We start from the raw sequence: 20982 nt of genomic DNA, 5'->3' as shown, positions 1-20982 counted from the left end.
TTGCGTTTAGGTGTCTTTTGTAGAGAGGAGAGTAAACAATCTTTAGCTGACTTTGAGAAGTTATTGTAAATTCTATGACGTACGCTGCACCAGAATGTTTGGCCTTGTTACGCCGGAGAACACAAACCGAACGTCATTGCCTCTGCAAAGGCAATCTGTGTAGAGGCCAGCGAGCGAGCCCGCCTGATGCAATCTCCTCAATGACGTCAGCTAGCCTAGTGGCGCCGGTTTGTCTTACGTAACGCACGGCGAGCTCCCTCAGCCCACGGGCCCGATCAAGAAGGCGGCGCCATCCAGTCTGGCGATTCTTACGCAATGCGTGGCAACATCACTCGTCCTTGGGTGCAAGCCAGCGCAGCGGCTCCGGATTTTAGGATTATGACGCAACCCAGCGGCGGGTCTCCATTGAAGGATTCTGACGCGACCCGGCGGCAGTTCTGATTGGATGTTAATGACGTAAAGGAGAACTTGGGGTTCATAAAGAACCATGCGGTGCTTCGCAGGGCAGCCGACCTATGCGTCAGAGAGAAGCCAACGTTTGTGTCAGAGAGAAGACATTCTCGGCTCTTCGAGTCCCTGAGCCGTCGACCCTAGTGCCGAATATGTAACCCCTCTATTTCTATGCTGTACTTAAACCTTGCCTTAACTCACCGTCGTCTTTTCCGCTAATCTATCAGTTCTACGCAGAAGCAGTCACGAGCTGAGAAACACACGCGACGAAACAGACAGTGACTTTAGCAGCGGTGAGTTTAGGAGCAGTGGCGCCTTCGGGACCATGTTGGCAACGCGCTTCGTAACAGCCTCCATCTTTTCGGAAACTTCGACTTGTGATTGGTAGTGTATAGGACAATGTCAAGAAAATCTTGTAAAAGCCCTTTCTTGTGGCGAATAAAATGCGTACATGTGTCTATACGTGTGCTTCAATTTCCAAGAAAAAAAAAGAAATTACTGTTGAGATTTCTAGGACTAGCATACTGTAAGGTCTGCCAGAGAGACACAGCTACGCTAACTCACATGCTCTGGGAATGCGAGGCTAAAGCGAAACGTATTAGTCCTCATGTTCTTTCGTGGATGTGAAAGCCGCTCTGCGGAGCCCCAAGTTCGCAGACCAACTCTGGCAGTAAAGCAGGCCCGTGAGCGGCGGACAGCCAAGGCCTCGACGCCCCTGCGTGGGAGACCTGAGCACGGATCATTACTTTGCCGGACAATTACTAAAGCTTGTCCATCCATTCTTTCAGCAGCTGTGAATATGGAAGCCATTGGCTGCACCTGTACATTCTACGAAAGCGGCTTGATGTCGTTTTCTCAACCATTCACGCTTCTGCGTGCGCTGGCGCGTCTAGTTAAGGCTGTTCTTCCTCCGAGCGAACGTTTGTGTTGGTCTCATGACGAGCCCAAAGTGCAGTAGCTCATAAAAGCACTAGAGTGATATCTGCTACCTGAGTCACACAGGCACAACGATTTATGATAAATGCCACCACCGTGTTTTCAGAATTTAGTTTTTTTGCAGGTACTGCAATTTTCACTTCCAATATAGTCACACAAGAACAAGAAAATTTGAGAATTTTTCTTCTCAAATTTCATCACAGAGGGCTCATCCCTACAGAAACATTCTTTAGGAAGCATAGAACTAATAGGTTACCCTTTCTTTGGTGGACAATCAACGTATTTGGTCCTCTTTTTGCCAAATTACCACAGTCGCCATCTGTCTCATTTGCATTCCTTACATAAGCGGTTGACAGTAGTCATGTTTGTGATTCATCATGTTATTTGCCTCCTGCTTTAAATAATTTTGTGTTTGCAAATCCTACAGACGCGCAAGAGGTCATCAGCGTTTTCCAGCATTTCAAATTGAGTAAAAGCGAGGACATAGATGGCTTAAAATTAGAACCTATAATATACATTTTAGATCTCATATGCGCCTGCTTAGTACATATTTATGATCACGTGTTCACAACTGGGCTGTTTCCTCAGAGAATGAAAAACGCTGAAGTAACGGTTATATTGAAGGGTGGGGACAAAAGCAATTTAGGAAACTATAGACAAATTTCGATTTTACCAGTTCTCTCTAAGGGGCGTGAAAAACTTATTTTCGTTTGGTTATCAAATTTCTTTATTAAAGACAACATTATTACGTCGTCACAGTTTGGTTTTCAGTCAGGCCTCTGAACCGAAAGTGCCTTACTATACTAAAAGGAATTGACTCTAAGAAATATAGAAGCAAAAAAACTTACCCTAGAAATATTTCTAGATTTCTCGAAAGCTTTCAAAAGAATAAAAAGAATGGCGTACCTCAAGGAAGCATTTTGAGACCCCTACGATTTAATATTTTTATCAACGATATTGTACGTATTGACAGCGCTGTAGAATATGTAATCTACGCGGACGATACTAGTATATTTTTTTCTGTGGAAACGGCAGATGACCTCATCGTTTCTGCTAATTAAATACTAAATAAAATATCTGCCGACTGCGGCAAATTCTCTACACATTAATTGCTCTAAAAGCAAGGCTGTAGTGTTCCGTGCGAAAGCCAGGTCATTTGAAACGTCTCACAAACTAATACTTAATAACGTTGAAATAAAACTTTGTGAAACAGTTGAAACTCTCAGTGTCCTTTTTCAGGAACACATGGCATAGAATTACCATGCAGAACACAATAGTCACAAACTTTGTAAAGTTCTAGGTGTGTTGCGTCGATGCCAGAACATACTACCTGTGAAACAAAAATTATTAGTGCACAATGCTCTTTTTTCTTGACATTTACACTATTGTCGTCTGGTCTGGTCAACAGGCTCTAAAGCATCTCTAAAGAACTTGGTCGTGTTACAAAAAAATGCCTTGCGGTGCATTGAAGGTGTATCCTATAACGCACACACTGGTTCAATATTTGCAAAATATAGAATTTTAAGAATTACCTGTTAGTACGAATACCAGCTTCTGTCAGCTTATAAATCGGAAATACGCAGAGGAAGTATCTTTTTACGCACCTTGGCCACCTTGCAACCAAATCCTGCCAGTCGCGTAACCCGGTGTACGGAGACTTGGCACGTATTTCGTCCTCGCACAAACTATGGATTTGAAACACTACGTTACCGCCTTCCAAGTGTGATGAACAAATGGAAACTAACAACTGATAATCTGCGTATATTGTCTAAAACTGAAATGTTAAATCGGATGTGCTGATTGTGTTGTAAATGAACGTTCGGTGATTTCTTTAATGGTTATTCAGTTTTTATTCTTTCATGCATTGCTTTGTTATGAATATTTTTGTATGTATTTTAGAGATGTGATTCTATTATTTGCTGTCATGGGCCACATGCGTGTTTTTTTGTATTGTCGCTTTCTGGTGCTTGTATTTTTGTAATTTTTTGTAAATATGCAGTTTAGATTTTTTTTCTGGGTGAAGGGGCCAGTCAAGCTGTGAAATGCAGCTTTTTTCCCTTTGCGCCAAACCACGTATACAGTGTATTTTCGTGTACTTGTCACGTGGTTGAATAAACTCAAACATATCAAACATATCGTGAAATTCACTACCTGCTTCCAAGCAAGCCTACCATGCTGATTGCGTGCGTGTCGTTGTTGACCCGAAACAATGAGAAGCGCGGCCTTCAAGCAGTGAAAAACATTAAAAAAACTGTAGCTAGAATAATTGGAATTTCTTTTGTTTGTTTTTGTGTGCGGGCCATATCCAGTCCTAAAATGAAAAACAGCCTGCGGTAATGTTATGAGACAAAAAAATTTGTAAATGCAACGTACAGTTGGAATCGATGATATGCGAAAAACGAGTGAGGAAGTTTGACCTGTCACAATAAAGTCATTACAACATTACGAGACAGACGTAAATAATGCCGTACAAGAATGCCATGTCTTGATTAATCTTTTTGCGCCTGGCATTTGGGCCCAGTCGTTCATTCACGTCAAGTAATACCAAACGTTTTATATGTGAAGCTAGCCAAACGGCCGCGATCGCACTATTAGCGTATAGCATGTAGTCATGTTCTACGTGACACGCATGTCATGATTATGATGTTTGGACGTGTTATTTATTTTTGTCGCCAATTCACGTCACATATAACCAAATATGGTATATGAGAAGCTAGAGAAACAGCCGCGAGCGCATCATAAGCATGGCATGTAGTCATGTTCTTACATGACATGCATGTCATGAGTATGATGATTGCACCGTGCGCCAGTCATATACCTTCATGATCCATTCACGTCAAGTAATGCCAAATTTGGTCTATGTGAAGCTACCGAAAAAACCGCGAGCGCATCATGAGCGTGGCATGTAGCCATGTTCTCACATGACAAACATATTATAACTCCCACGTGAGGACTTGTCAGTTATGTTTGCCATGCAGTCAAGTAATACCATACCAGTTTCGCACTATGTAATGTGAACAAAACCACCGCAAGAACAGCAAGACCATGAATTGTAAATCATGACGTTCATGACGTACATATCATGGTTTTCATGTTGAGAGTACTCACTTATGCTTGTCGTACGGTCATGTTATGCCATACCAGTATTGGTATAGATTTCGTTATTCAAATAACCAGGAGAGCTAGATGTCATAGATAGATAGATAGATAGATAGATAGATAGATAGATAGATAGATAGATAGATAGATAGATAGATAGATAGACAGATAGATAGATAGATAGATAGATAGATAGATAGATAGATAGATAGATAGATAGATAGATAGATAGATAGATAGATAGATAGATAGATAGACAGATAGACAGATAGATAGATAGATAGATAGATAGATAGATAGATAGATAGATAGATAGATAGATAGATAGATAGATAGATAGATAGATAGATAGATAGATACCATCAAACTTGCACAAGTTTGCTAAGAAATGCATCGCATTTAATAAGCCCCAATTTGTCTTTAGAGGCTACATTAGACCACGGCACTGTTTTGCCCTTGTGTATTCTTGTGAGAGGAAGATAGCAAGACAGGATACTATGGTAAATGTATGTCTGTGTTATTACTGCTGCACTCACCTTGGACGTTGACTTGTTCGAATGCCGCTGCATTTTCCACCACTGTTACAGGAATCATTGATGCGCAGTGGATAACTGCATCGGCACCCCTTACTGCTTCCCGGACGGCTTGGGCATCGCACAAACTAGCCACCACGTGTTTAATCTTCTTGGATATTGGGTGTCCTGCGAATCCAAACACCGTCATCCACTAAAAACACGTCTAGTAGAAGTCAGATGATTCATCACGTTTCTGGAATATTTCTTGAAGTTACTCTTTTTTGATAACATGCCCTTGAACATACATTTTTTATTTTTTTAGTTTTGCTTTGCGATAAAATAGGGTTAGTTATTTCGTCACATCATACGTTATTAGATACGTAATGACCTTATCTTGTTCAAGCAGTATCAAATATTTTCACTCGTGGAATAAAGTGTACCTGTATTTTCGGAGTATTATCGACCTGATAAGTTTTATATTATTCAAAAAATAAGGTTACCGCTTCCCCAGCTCGTGCATATACTGCAACTTGCGAATGACAGCTGCTGTCACCGAGAGTAACAAACTCTTGAATTAAAGTATGATTAATAAACAAATTTGCAGATGTTGCTCCTTTTTGAATGACAATACCCACTAATTTTTTAGCTCTTTCTAGCTTAATTGTGCGTAAAGGGTTCTGAAAGCCTTGTTAATACTGTTCACAAAAAAATTACGGCATATTCACGGGGTGAATGATGATGAATGGGCGAAGCTCCGGAGGGATTCATCGGTAAACTGTGAATCTTCCGTGTAATTCGCCCAGTCGATCATCATGTAAAGACGTGAGAAACGCTGTGTGTGTATATACACAAATCAACTTTTATTTGTTCTTAGACAATGAATGGCTTGCGATGTCCCTTGCCTCGCGCGCTCGCACATCGGGATTCTGTCTGCGAGCGCGCGCTGCTGCCGCCTTGCGCTCTCTCCGCTGTGCAGCCTTATCCATCCGGTGACTCCGAGCGCGCGCCAACAGCGAACGGATTTTATTACAACGCTCGCCCTAGCGTATGTCGCCGCACTAAATCGAACGATTGCCTTCAACCAATGACACGCGCCATATGTGACATCATTCCTATTTTATAAGATCTCGCGTCTTTCATTAACTACAAGTACCACTTTCTAGTTTATAACATCTTGCATCTTTTCATCATCAGCTACAAGTACCACCATCTAGTAAACACTACAAGAACTAAACGAGAGGTGGCTACAAACAGGAGACGGTACCGCCATGTAGTGAACAGTGCAAGAACTAAACTAGAGGTGGCTACATACAGGGGACGGTACCGCCATCTAGTGAACACTGCAAGAACTAACTAAGAGGTGGCTACATACAGGCTACAAGGGACGCGCAGCCCACGCCCTAAGGAGCTTCGCCCCTAAAATATAAATATTCTAAGGGAAAGTGAAAGAACAGCACAATTTAGCTGCACGCCTGGCATCAATATTTGCTGTGGCATTACTGTCTGCATGAAAGTTAGTTCAAGAAATATGTGTGTTGCGATATCGAAAGCTTCAGCTTTTGTGGTGCACATTGTGAGCAATAGTTATTAGTGCTTATGAAATTTTGGTAATTTCGCACGTATATAAGGTCATTTGCGCAGTGTATATGTGCGTCTCTTTGCCTTATCTAGCTCAAAGGCAACTTTCGCGTGGAAGATACAGGCTACGCTTAAAAATTAGGCTTACTCTAAAAATACTCTTCACAGAAAACATGGGTAACAGTGTACTTCCTGCCCCCCCCCCCCCCGTGGGGGTTTAGTGGCTAAGGTACTCGGCTGCTGACCCGCAGGTCACGGGTTCAAATCCTGGCTGCGACGGCTGCATTTCCGATGTGGAAATGTTGTAGGCCCGTGTGCTCAGATTTGGGTGCACGTTAAAGAACCCCAGGTAGTCGAAATTTCCAGAGTCCTCCTCTACGGCGTCTCTCATAATCTTATGGTGGTTTTGGGACGTTAAACCCCACAAATCAATCAAGTCAACAGTGTACTTCCTAGGTGCTTGTGGCAGTAAATACACCCTAGTCTACAGCGCTTGTTAGATTGCTATGGTACTCTTTATATTGGTTCTGCGGCTGCGAGACACCTTATGTCTACATTGGGTTGAGGAAAATTGGCTAGAATGGCAGGTAGAGACAGATACATTCTCTCTCTAAGAACGCCAGCAACTGCCCCGACCCCCTGATAATGCTGGAAGCTAATAGCTACAGGCAAGAAGGCTGTACACCAGTGTTCGACACTGCTGGTACTTTGCGAATTACAGTAAATACGTTTCAGCAACATGATGCTTTTGGCACTTCGCTGCGACACACCTTACCGTGCCCCTCTATGACGTTAGCACCGCCATATGTGTTGCAATACTAAAACAGAACGCTTAGCATACAGGCGAAGGCATATTAAACGTGAAGAGTTATCTTTGCTATATCCCGAGCGCAAGAACAGCGCCTTTTACGAATAGGTGCTTTTGAAGTGCCAGTAGACATGTTTGTACGAACTATAAAACTGCACCTTAATGTTTAGGTTAGTTAAAGAAAATTCTTTACTTCCGAATCCTTCTCAAAGCAGCCTCTGGCGCGCGTGTCGTATTCAATGTAATTCTCCATATTGACCAGGCTTTCACAGTGATAGTTACTTTTACCATGAGCCGAACGCATCTATGAGTATGAATGTCGGGTTGATAGGCCAAGGCGGCCTTGCAACAATGAACTACTGGATGAGGCTGCAGGCGTGTTTTAACCATAAAATCACAGGTCATCGTAACAAGTTGCGTGCGACCAGCCTCCACCTCTTAATCTCAGGACGCTTTTTCTGACGAGAATTTTCAAAAAGAGATCAAAGATGATAGAGGTGATAACTTAAAATTTAGGCGCCGAGATGATTGCTGCCTTTTGCATTGATAAATACAGCCACACACAGACCCACTAAAAGAGACGCACGAAGAGACGTACGGACAAGTGAGTATGAAACATTTGTCGTTTGGATTCTGAGTGAATTTTCCTACACATTCTTTGCCGGGGGACAACTCTACCGCGAGGACACCGTACCATTATAGTCAAAAGGTACATTCGGTGAAGTGCAATGCCACTGCTTGTGACGCACAAAACTTCACCAAATTTTGATATTCTTGTTCAGTTTAGTGATATTATTATTAATTAAATACCCTCCTGCTAGACAGAAACTTACGTATTGCACACTACTGCAAGCATACTAAACTACAGTACTACCAAGTTGAAAGAGCCATACCGACGCTCCACTCCACTAAAATTAAGGCCTCCAACAGGCATACGTAATAGGTACTATCGGAATATATTTTGTTTGCAAGAGAAAGTTTTTATATGCTTTGTATTTCTTATCATTATTGACGGTAAGCACAGTTCTCTGCGACGCGGTGAATGGAAAAGTGTATAACAGATGGTAATGAGAGAACAAAATTACGCTTCATTTTTCATGGACAAAGGCTGTTAAAAAAAACCTTTTGATTCCTAGTAAATGGCCAGCCCACATTGCACTACTTAAACTTTGTTGTCTGGAACATTGCAAACATATACGTCACTCAATTATTTTGTGTTGAAATAACACACAGGGCGTAATTACCCGTTGTATCAGAAATCACAGCCACTACTTCTAGTAAAATATTTCCCTATGCAGGAACACAGCTTACTGCCATTTCGTGAACATTTAAAAATGGTGTTCAAACAAACGTGAATACTAAAGAACCAGTGTATAAGCTCCAATCTGTTTTTTTTTAGCGCAAAAACAAGCTCGCTTGTTTGTGTAGAAGGCCACAGCTATCACACCTTCGGAATATCGTAGTGCCGGGAGCCGCACGACTGCATCCACAAAAAACAATCATGTGCCCCGCTACAGTGCATTCCCTGCAGTCTTCGCCCGCTAAATGACGTATTATCACAAATGGGCAATCATTGGACACATGGACTACGAAACTGTGTTTTCACTTTGCAGTCATGTGGTTTTGGCCGCGCAGTTGTGTCGTCTGTCGCTGATTGTTTGCTTCAACTACGTTTCGTGCCACCTGCTAATAACCGACACGAGAGACTGGCAGGAGAACTCTTGTGTGGCTGTTGACTGAACACCGATGACGTATTTGCTCACGTTGTAAAAGGTTGTGAATTAGGGCGCAGTCATGACGACGGGCTACGCCGAACTGTCTGAGAGGCAAAGAATGCGGGAAAGGCTGAGAGAGACACCAAAAGCAGCCGAAACTGTCATATTGTTCCTTGTCTCTTCAATAACACAACACCTGTTTGCGAAATTCTTGCAGCAGCATGTTCACATCCTGCATGTGTGCAGTCACCTTTTCATCACAAATTTCGGTCTGTGGTGCTGTTGACTGGCCGTTTAAGAACATTCTTTTCCCTGGTGCAGGGTAGCTAATCTGACGCTGGCCTGGTTAATTTCTTTGCCTTTTCTACTGTTGCTTTTTCTTTTGAGCTGTTGTGTTGTACGGCTGTGGTTTTTGCGCGTGTTAGAAAAGGAGCATTGTAGTAGCATTTTAGCATGCCAATATAACTCAGAATAATTTATACTTGTTCCTATTTTTAGCCTACTAAGTAGGATACGTAGACAATATTTTTTTTCAAATTTGTGGTGTAATGAGGCACACCATGCGTTCTAAACAAGTGGTCGTGATAGGGAAAACATTTATCTAAATGTTCTCATGTCCTGCGCCACAACCAATAATTCATATATCTATAATTCAAACAGCAGTCACTCCTGCCTCAGAACTTGTCGAAAAGGTAGTTCTCTTGCTTCGTGTATAGATGCATGTACATGAAGTAGTAAGACAGCAGCAATTCTGGGTTCCATGCATACTGGTGCGAAAAGCTTGTATATTTATGTGGTAAGCGAACTTCTCAGGTGGTGACATCTATGTGTACCACTTTACCCATTCCATTCTCGAAAGGCCTAATGTCGAAGAGGCGCACTTCCTGCACGACTGGGTGGCTTTGAAGTTCACGAACCACATGATGGCCAAGCAGTCCACTGGAGCCCGTCACCAGTACAACTCGAATGGGCTGGTGGGTTGCACCGGTGCTGCAATAATTCAGAAAAAAAAAATCGCACGCCTAATCGCCCTGGAGAAGTAGGCAAACTTTTTGCTTAGTTTTCACATGACACCAAAGGCCCTGCCTGCATTTAACGTTATAGTAGACGACAATAGCGTGAACGTTAATTATAAGAATTAGACTCACCACGGGTCTTAGAGCGACATAGACATGTTGATAGCAACCTAATTGAAGATATTTTTCTACCTTATTTGTCCGGCAATAAACAAACCGATAATTAATTATTTCCTTTTTTTCTCGCTCCTTTATTTCTGGCGTTTAGATAGGCTAAGCTTGTAGTAAGCCGTGCAAGGCTTGAAACTGTGAAACTGTAGGAGCTTGAACATTAATTTGGTTGCTTCTAGGCTGTTGCTGAAAGATGTAGGTTGTTTCTAGGTTGCTTCTGCTTCATTGCTAGGCTTTAGCTGGGTGAAGCTATCCTGTTTCTTCGTTGATTTTCATCGCAGAGAGGTCTGATTTCGCACCACAGACAGTCAAATTCGGCCGATTCCACGTGCCTGGTTATCGACATTATGTGAAACATGCGGAGGGAAGGTGACCATGTTGTAATTGTTTGTTGAGCGACACGTCAAAAACTTACGCAGAATATATATATATATATATATATATATATATATATATATATATATATATATATATATATATATATATATATAAATATATATATATATATATATATATATATATATATATATATATATATATATATATATATATATATATATATATATATATATATGTATGCAAATCTGGCACACACAGACTTAGGTTGAAAAGTTGCAGATGTTTATAAGACTAATTTTTAGCATTTGCGCAACGATGTCAACTGGAACATGCGTATCAGCAAAACCAGAACCTGATATGAAGCGCTGATTCTGGCCGTGGATCCTGCTACATAAATCGACATCGACAGCGCATGGCATCTTACCAAAATTGACGTTAGCCCGGCGTGACGGCTGTATCAAAGGAGTGCATATGTAATATCTATAAAACTGGGCACGCAGTACTGCAACCACTATTGACGTTTGACGAAGATTAGCGTCTATTTCAAAAGTAGCTCCGAGACCTGGTGTATCTCTGTGGTAGAATGCTTGAATACCACGCAGATCTTTGCTTCGATTCCTGTTGGGACCATGAAGCTCATTATTTGCATTAGTCAGTGGGTCAGCGTTGCCAATGTCAGGCTTTTCTTAACACTGACATTTAATTTATGCCTTAGTTAGGTCGACGCTACCGATGTCGGGTATTGCTTAACGCTGACGCGTTAGAATCGCCCATGTGTGTTCTCGTCGTTCCTGGGTAGATACTGTCAGTCACCTGTGGCACATACCCGCATACCGGCGGCACATACCCACTCGAGTGTATGTGCCACTGTCTGGCCGGAAGCGTTTGACGACGTACGCGACGGGATTGTGACAATAATAATGTCATGACCAGCGCTTCATATTCGCCAAACCATCTTACCCTCCCATGCTAATTTTGGTTCACGCCAAGCTAAGGGGGTGATCACGAGAGCACCCAAACGTAAGCGGCTAGATAGACAGATAGATAGATAGGTAAAAACGTTCAAAGTCGCCCAATTTCACTAAGAAATGCTTCGCATTAAAAAAAAACGCGGCATAGATATCCCAATTCCAGAGAAGAAAAATAAAGCACTGCAAAGAAGCATGCGCACCTCCTATTGATCTCATATCATCGTTGACGTACGCATTTCGTCGCTTCAGGGTCTTCTCGCAGCTACCGTTGCCTTTACAGTCCCCTAGCATACTCTCGTTGTACGCATTCGGGGACTTCAGCTCACTGTCATCGCTTCGCAGACATTTCATGGGCAAACTGTTGCCTTTTTCGTTTTTTAGAGAGCAGGTAATGGCTAGCTAGAAATGCCCAATTGCAGTGGCGCATATCTGTTTCTGATTAGCAGGGCTAACGGTCACCTTTGTCATTTTAGCGGGCCAGTCGTGAGTGATGGGAGTAACCAAATTTTTTGTGTATACCCGCTTAATAAGATTAATTTTCCGACAGACATCACACACATGTTACGGCTAGCTGAAACAGCTTTGCTGTTACTTGGACGATGCTTGAACTTCGTGTTCAATATAAAAACGCGATAACGTTAATGATTCGTGCGCGTCGTCACCTTGTCCATTTGTAATGTACAAAATTTCATGTGAAAATCTTTATTAGAAAGAAAGTTGTCATTGTTCGCAAAGTTTAGGATGCAAAAAAAATGACGCTTTTTAAAAATTGGCTTGAAAGATTTGAATCCATTGAACATATATAAAGAAATATTTAAAATGTCTGAAATTCACGAGGATAATACCTTCAGACATAATTTGAATGGGCAAGTTCTCCTTTCCGGCGAGCTGAAGTACATGTTTTTTTTATTTTAACGCTCGTTTTTGTTTCTAGCTGACTCTTATTCACGTGCATCACAGCAGGGCCACTTTTGATATTGATTTATCTTGCCTGGATGCTTCTTTTTGTCCTATAATTTCCGATATTCCAGAAGGTATTATATCTTTCTTTTTGCAAGGCCAGAACCAAGTGCAAAAGTTGCGTCAAAGCAAGGATAGCCTAGCGATAAAACGCGCAATATCTAACAACAGAATGTCCTGGATGTACAGGGATGTATGGATAAACTTTATTGGTTCACGTTAAAGGGGCTGCAGCGCAAGCACGAAAGAGTTGAAGGAAAAGTGCAACGGGCGAATTTTCGTGCTTGCGCTGCAACCTTTTTCAACATGCGCTTTAACGAACACGCCCAAATAGCCGTTCTTTTTTATTGAGTTGTTCGGAACGCTGCGAGCCGCTCCCACGTCGGAACAAAAGGACCAAGTCTCGCTGCTGCTTCGCGGGCCATTGGGACAGGCCTCTAACTGTTGTTCTAGTCTGCAGCTGGTAATAGCAGCCTTCCGTTAGGACGGTGGGGTGGCTACATCACTGCTTAATGCGGGGAAATTTTGAAACAAATCGTTGACATCATGTCCCACATGTTATGGAATGTAATTAGACAACACAGCAAAACGTAGTATGTTGAAAAAAGTATGACGATGCCGTCATTGTGAAATCAGAAAATCTGTTTCTCTTTCGAGCCTACCTTGGAGGGGCTGGAATATTGGTCATAAGTTTTGAATAGGTTGATATAAATACACCACTCTGCCTTTTAATTGCTCTTGCAAAGACAATATTGTGAAATTTTTTGAATAAAAATCGTTTTTATTTTCAAAAAAATTCGTTCTTTAAGGTGGTGACCTATCTTAACTATGCATACCAAGTGGCTGAAACCTTAGTTTCGATTTTCCGTTTTAGCTTTTTCGCACCGAAGATCGAACATAAAACACTTACCACGCAACGACACAAGAATCTTAGAAAATGTTTATGAACGCGTGGGTTCGAGCACGTTGGTACACCGTGATAAACTAGTTCTTGCAAGAATATTCATTGAGAATCGATGGCACAGACACGTGCTAGCACAAACTTCCAACTGAAATTGTGCAACTTAAAAAAGGCTCAGTAAATGTGCTGCAATCCAAATGTGAAGAACAAAAAAGAACCAGCTAGTTATGTCAATACAAGTGGCCTATTTACAGTCGTGTAGAAACGGTCGACCATCCCTTCCGAAAGCGTCTCTATTGGACACTTCCCGCAGACAGATGCAGCACTATGCATAAGATCAGCTAAGAAGAATCGGTAACAGTTGAACTTGTGCTGTTGGCTCAACTTTTTCTTTCCACCTAACTACAGACTGCGGCCTACAACCGCCTTTTCCTGTGAAATTATGCGGTGAAAATTCAATTCACTTATCAAGGAGATAAGATAGAAGACACAAAGTAAAAAAGCGTTTACTTGATGAAGTAAATGTATATTAATGAGTGATGTGTTATACAAGGCAAAGGTCACAGGAAGCAACAAGAAGGGTCATGTCTCAAACCCGCGTATACCCTGTAAATAACATAAGCCCAGATGGGAGTGAACGACCTGTACTCAAGCGCAGGCCCCCATGGAGGTTTTATAATCTCCCCGGAGACAAGAAAGGGTTTTTGGATGGATTCGGGAAAGTATTCATTAGCACTCATCAGTTAGCTTTTTCAGATAATTGTGAAAGTATATTTTTTCATTCATTGAAAGAAAAAAGTAACGTCCACAGCCATACCATGCGCAAGCGTATCTTTGAAAAAATTACTATCGAAGCACGTAATACTGACGGCACGTATACAAAATTGCACACAGCGTTCGCCTAATATTACTCTACTCACACTGACCACGTCTCACTGCCCGCTCTGCGCTACTACACCTCACTCGCCGGGCATATATACGCACCGTACTGTCACCTCCAAAATAGCTCGGGGAGGGACCCTTCTTTTACGAATGATTAAACACAAAACAATCACGGCGTAAGTAATTTGCGATAGCCCGATGGAAATTCTTTGGGACACATGCCTTCGGTCCTAAAGCCTCCTGATATTCAATGGTTTTTTGGCTATGGCGAAATCTATTTATGAACTGGCACTGTCAACCGTGTTGAATTTGCATTAAAGTACTTTGTGCGAATCCATAAAATTCACTGAATCGTACGCAAAACCTGAGTGGCCGTGCGTGGACACTTCAACGGCGCACATTCAGCAGCACCGGTGAATAACCGAGACGCCGCTGCTACCGAGATGCCGCTGCTAGGCCACTCTTAGGAGTACGGCACGGCTACACGATGAATGAGAGCTGGTGATCACAAAAATATTGCTGCTCTTCGGTTTTCATCGTCGATATATTTCACACGCACAGAAGTAGGCGCCTGCTAGTAACAAATTTTAAGCTATAGGTCAATTGGCTTAAACGAATGAGAGCCCCTTTTGCAGGGCCCTCTCAGATAATGCGGCTTTCCGATTCCCAATTGGTTTCCAATCACAGATTACAAAGCTGCACCTTCCACAGCCATAGCTGAGTCTCTCGTTAAGTGATTGCAAGAAGACTCTTGTCGAACAGTGCGCGCACTGGTAGTTGGAGTTGTCAGGGAACAAAAACACCCTATACTTTCTATGTGCGTGCTCTCGCATGCTAATCGCACCACCTTTTTCTCTGATTTGTGCTTCAGTGGATCATAAAACAAAACGTGTGTTCACAGCAGTGCCGGCATCAAACACACTTTTCTTTATACTGTTTGCAAAAAAGGCCATAGTCTTTGAAATCGCAATATAAAGCGGGAAAATATACAATCGGCAGAGTGAAAGAGGCGTCAATATCCTTCTTAGGGAGCATGAAAGATTACCATCAGACACCAAACCATTTTCAATGACCGCCCATTGTAAACATTGCGCTTTCCCTCCATTTTTAGCTGACACTAAGATACCGTCGCGTCATAAACAACAGATAACAAGAGAAGTCATTCAAGCGTTCCACAACCGAAGGAAAGAAGAAAAATGTATCAGCGTACCTTCTATCACGCTAAGTGATGCAGAATTTGAATACCTGAGCGCCACCTCCACTTGGTAATCACAATGATGACCAGTTTTCATTTCAGTTTTTGTTCACGTTGATATTCGCGTGTTTTTTTTTGTTGTTAATAAATTTTAGTGGCGAGTCAGCGCCCGTTTTGTGCACATCTTTTTATTCTTAGTCATCATATCTGAGTGCGCTGATAAAATCAAGATGAACCCGCACCAAGTTGCTCAAGTTTCAAGTCTCATGACTGCATGCCACGCTTCTAGGTAAGACAGGCTCGAGGTTACGCAGCCCCGTTCACAGTCCTAGTGGGAAGAGGGCAAACCTCCGGTTGCTCGGACGGGCTGCGCTTGCTGGGTTTGCCCATTGCACACACGTAAAACTTGTTCCTTGGTGCGCTTACTTTGCATTTTGAACGCTGTGGGCAGCGCTCCTTCGTCATTCAGGAAAGCAGGCACGCACTGCTGCTACGTTGTGAGTTCCTACAAAATTTTAAACATGACATAGACATGAAAACTGCCCATCAAGTTCTACCGTTTCCAATGCAAGCAGTGCGAGAAGCAAAGGCGTCAAGAGTGGATTATGGCAGTTCGCCTATACTCCGTGGTCTCGTTACTACAAACATTTTTTGTCGTGCACAGTACTACACACTCGTATTGAACTTAGAAAAACGCGATGGTCAGGCTCATCTTAAGAGAAAGCGTGTTTGCAAACTGAAACTATGCCCCACCACGGTGGTCTAGTGGCCAAGATACTCGGCTGCTGACCCGTAGGTCGCGGGATCGAATCCCGGCTGAGGCGGCTGCATTTCCTACAGAGGCGGAAATGTTGCAGGCCCGTGTACACAGATTTGGGTGCACGTTAAAGAACCCCAGGTGGTTGAATTTTCCGGAGCCCTCCACTACGGCGTCTCTCATAATCATATGGTGGTTTTGGGACGTTAAACTCCACAAATCAATCAATCATGTAAACTGAAACTACAGCAATTATACGACCACTGCACATTTCACGATTGGGCTCTGGCTTTCCGAGACAAACATTGTTAGTGCGAAAGCGGTGAAGCTTGATAGCTTAACACACTTAAAATACCGTTCTGTGAGCCCTAAAAGTGTTTTATTCAGCTGATGGCTGTAGATTTCTCGTCGCTGCTCAGCGTAAACAGATTTGTGCTGCTGGTTTGAGCTAAGCGTTTATAAGCACAGGCCTTGCAAGCAAAACCCACCGATAAGTTAGCATGATGAGGTGTTGGGATGCTAGGATCGAAGCCATGAGTTCAATTTCCGCATACGCCAGCTGCATTTCCACGGGAGTGAAACTGTGTAACAGTGCTCTCAGATTTTGGTGCAATAATAATAGACAGGGCATTTCGGTGTTGCATATTTCAATCGTACGGTGCTATGATGCTCATTGTACACATAAGTGACGCTCGGTGTGTGCACCCTCTGTCCGTTGTAGTCGCGCGGTATACAATTCAAATAGATTTAAGTGCACGTTAAAAAAATCCTAAGGTGGCCGGAATCAATATGGAGTCTCAAAGCACAGCGTGCTTTCTATTGACATAATAATTTTGTCAAGTAAAATATCATGTCCTTGCATGTGCCCGAGCCGCGGGCAATCTACAGCGGCCGCTAAGAAAATGAGTTGAAAAACGAACCAAAGCAGATATTAAATTTTGTGAAATTCTAAGCGGTTATAAGGGCACATCTCGGTGTAACTCAAGACATTCTCGATCCTAGTGGGTATTGTGAGATACGTCGACGACCAAGCGATATGTCAAAACAACCTAATCGACATTCGAATCAGTGAACATGCTGTGTGGTCAGGCGGGGTTATTGTACGAGATGAAACATGCACTGCAAAAACATGCATGCTTGAAATGAACATTCAATACTTTTTTGTGCGCATCAATAGACTTTTAAAGAAGCTGCAAAAAATCAAAGGTGCCTTTGAACTTACAATACGACCTTGTTAGCATCTGATGAAAAGCACGGCAATAGTGAAAATCTTATGAAACAGAGCACAGCGCATTGAAATGGTGCCAGGGACTGAACAGGACAGCCGTAAGTTTGGTCTCTCCACACCGACTTTCTGATAAATTGAAATCCGCAAGGCAAACTTTGCATTCAAGCAATAAAAATCCGAAATATACACATGCACGCAAAAGCGTGTTGGTAGTTTGCCGAAAGCTCCGAGAAGACACGAATACCGCAGCAAATGCGCGTTTTACCGGTAACATACAATTACAATTCGCGCCGTCCCCTCACTTTTAATGTCATTGAAAGACAGTTGTTCACCATTGACATTCACAAAGCACTCGCTGAAAGACATCGTGCTTGATTTGCTTGGTCCCGGAAAGGTTGTCAATGAATCACTCTCGGTTCTGATAAGACTCACGCCGTAAAACCATTTTTATAATTTGTTGAAACTTTCGAAGCAAGTCACAGATGACGCTGTACGTGGAGGGCGACGAGATAACAGCGCGTGCAGAGCCCGTGAAAGTGCCGAGATAGCACAGGCAGAAGGCGGGAGCGGGGTACCGAGCGACCGGCTTTTGCTAGAAAGGCGGTGAAACGCGCGTGACGCAGCGCCCCCTGGCCGAGGTTGGGAGGTTCATAGCACGATCGCGGCCATTTCGCTAGCTGCACATATACAAAATTTGGTCTCACGTGACATGAATGGACGACCAACACAAATGCCAGGCGCAAGCATGATAATCATGACAGGGAAGTCATGCACAGCATAATTTACGTCTGCCTCGTAGCGTTATGCTAATTTTAAAGTGACCTATCCACCTTCCTCATTTGTGCTTAGCATACCATCGATTTTAACTGTACGTGGAATCTGGGAAGTTTTTTCCGTAAATTCTTCATTGCGATAAATGTTCTGTGAGAGTTTAGGGATTGAGTGCGTATGCTAAACTTGTGAGTTAGGTAGACCCTGAATAAATAAGTTTGCCTAGTAAATGAAGCGCAGGAGCAAATTAGCTTTCAAGAAACTCTTTTGAAAACCTTCTCTGCTTTTTTGAAAGTAATCATAAAATCATGAGCAAAAAATTGGCAGATCCCACGTACCTTGAGTATAGACGTTAAGCAAAGTATGGGAGGGAAGAAGACCGCGTTGTATTTTTGAAATGAGGAACAGTTTATGCAATGAGGCCAAATATATCTACAAATATTGCACGCACAGTTACATGTTGAACAGAGAGGTGTTCATAAAACCAGCTGTGTGCACTTGCGCCATGGGGCCAAAAGCAACATGATTAGCGATAGTGACACCAGAAACAATATGCTTACATGAAGCGCTGGCGTTCACTACGATGCGAAGTATGCGGACACTGCTAAAATAAGTAAGCTTCAGCGCATGACACCTAACTACAATTCACGTCAATACTACGTAAGAGCTGTGTCAAAGGAGTATATATCTAATCTTTATAAATTGGGATAGACAGCACTGCAACTACAATTGGTGTTACCCGAACAATATGGTCTATATGAAAAGGAATTCCGAGACCTGGCGTGGCTCTGTGATAGAATGCTTGATTTCCATGCACAATGTAGGGGTTTGATTTCTCCTAGCACCCTGACATTTATTTTTTGTGTTCATGGGGTCCACGCTGCCTATGATATACATAACTACAACCTGCGCACCTCATCAGTGCCATCCCCGCACCCAAAAGAAGATTGACTTCTGAAATGTAAGTCCAGCTCATCACTTCCCAGTTTCAGTGCCACTTTCCTTAAAGTACGAAAACTTGCTGACAAACGAATTAGACATGAAATGCATAAATCAACATTGCAAGTGTACCTTCGTGCTAGAATAGCCCCCAAGGGTATGACACTCTCCCTCACACCAGCCGCTACAAATCTAGATAAACACGACCAAATAACATGGAAAAACGTCCTCCTTGAGGCATCCCTTAAATTAACAGAAATTGCTCTTAATCATAGTGACAAACAGGTAAAGAAACTGGTCGCTATGACCAACACCATTCTCCGCCACAACACTTTATCGAACGAAGAAATCACGCGATTAACAGAATTTGAGCAGAATAAATACCAAGCCATCAGGGCCACAAAACTTCATAAACTCGAAAGAGACCATGTGCCCAAACCCGCGTTCCCTGATACAGTGCCTTATCATTACAACACCACCACCCAGGAAAACACTAATGGTACAAACGAGCACCCATCTAGGAACACACCGTGTGACACTGTGGTTGTAAACTTATCGGACACGAGCTTGTCACCTGATGAAGTAAAACTGCTATCTAAGGGACTAAGCTTCTGCCCGACCACAAAATTTTTCGATGAATTCCACTTACTCCGAGACCTCGACAACTTCGCTCGAAGCTTAAGGTTGCGCGAATATTTCTTAGATAGGCCTTCTAACCACAAAACAATTCACCGTCGTAAATCAAATGATTGGACACCGAACAGTAATCGAGACAAGTGCTTGGACCTTTATATCACCGCAGTACAGAAAGATATAGTACACGAATACCACAGACAGAAAGGAAACCGAGAAAACTTGACCAAATCTGAAAAAAATAAGCATGAAAAATTTGGCATCTAGGACAGACATAACAATAAAACCCGCTGACAAAGGAGGAGCAATTGTAGTCCTTAACACAACCAACTACCTACAAGAAGCATACCGCCAACTAGACGACTCAAGATTTTACGAACGCCTCCCAGGTGATCCGACAGACGAATACAAACGTATCGTATCAACAGAACTAAAGAAACTGTTGGACGCAGAAAAGATAACCAACACTGACCACAAACTGATGCAAGCAGCATACCCTCGTCCAGGTCGCTTCTACATCCTCCCAAAAATTCATAAACCCGGTAACCCAGGTCGACCAATCATATCAGGCATCGGTACAATAACTGAACCCATATCAGGGTACGTGGACAAACTAATAAGCCACATTCCATGCACCCTCGCGTCGTACATAAAAGACACCACACATTTTCTTCGAGACATTGCGGGTGTCTGTGTGCCGAAAAACTCGTACTTGGTTACCCTTGATGTCTCTTCATTATATACAAATATTCCTCACGATGACGGCATAGCTGCACTAAGAAACATGTACACAAACCATAGACAATCTAACACCCCAGATTTCTCTGCCATTGCAACATTGACGAGGATGGTCCTCGAATTAAATTCATTCGAGTTTAACCAAGAGTATTTTCGACAAATCAGCGGGACCGCTATGGGCACCAAAATGGCACCTAATTATGCCAACATATTTATGGGAAAGCTAGAATCTGAATTTCTTGCACAAAGTTCCTTGAAACCAATGTTATACAGAAGATACATAGACGACATCTTTCTTATTTGGACCCACAGCGAGGACGAACTTCTCAGCTTTATAGACACTTACAATGCTGTACACCCGAACATTTACTTCACACACA

The 20982-nt window shown here is 42.6% G+C and overlaps 2 protein-coding genes across 2 annotated transcripts in view; one reads left to right on the top strand and one right to left on the bottom strand.

The window, feature by feature from the left end:
• The window catches only part of LOC142804151 (uncharacterized), a 96570-nt gene extending 91401 nt beyond the window's left edge, over positions 1 to 5169 (top strand). The window contains exon 5 of the mRNA XM_075890765.1: positions 5073 to 5169. The gene's annotated coding sequence lies outside the window, so the exon portion shown is untranslated. The remainder of the gene's footprint in view (positions 1 to 5072) is intronic.
• LOC142804150 (3 beta-hydroxysteroid dehydrogenase/Delta 5-->4-isomerase-like) overlaps positions 1 to 20982 on the bottom strand; it is a 79618-nt gene that overhangs the window by 28081 nt on the left and 30555 nt on the right. The window contains exons 2-3 of the mRNA XM_075890763.1: positions 9943 to 10091; positions 5022 to 5186 (exon numbers count right to left, since the gene is read on the bottom strand). Coding sequence (XP_075746878.1) covers positions 5022 to 5186; positions 9943 to 10091 — 314 coding nt within the window. The remainder of the gene's footprint in view (positions 1 to 5021; positions 5187 to 9942; positions 10092 to 20982) is intronic.

Source organism: Rhipicephalus microplus, chromosome 3 (assembly GCF_043290135.1).
Source record: "Rhipicephalus microplus isolate Deutch F79 chromosome 3, USDA_Rmic, whole genome shotgun sequence".
Classification (NCBI taxonomy): domain Eukaryota; kingdom Metazoa; phylum Arthropoda; class Arachnida; order Ixodida; family Ixodidae; genus Rhipicephalus; species Rhipicephalus microplus.
This window is presented reverse-complemented; position numbering and strand designations above follow the sequence as displayed.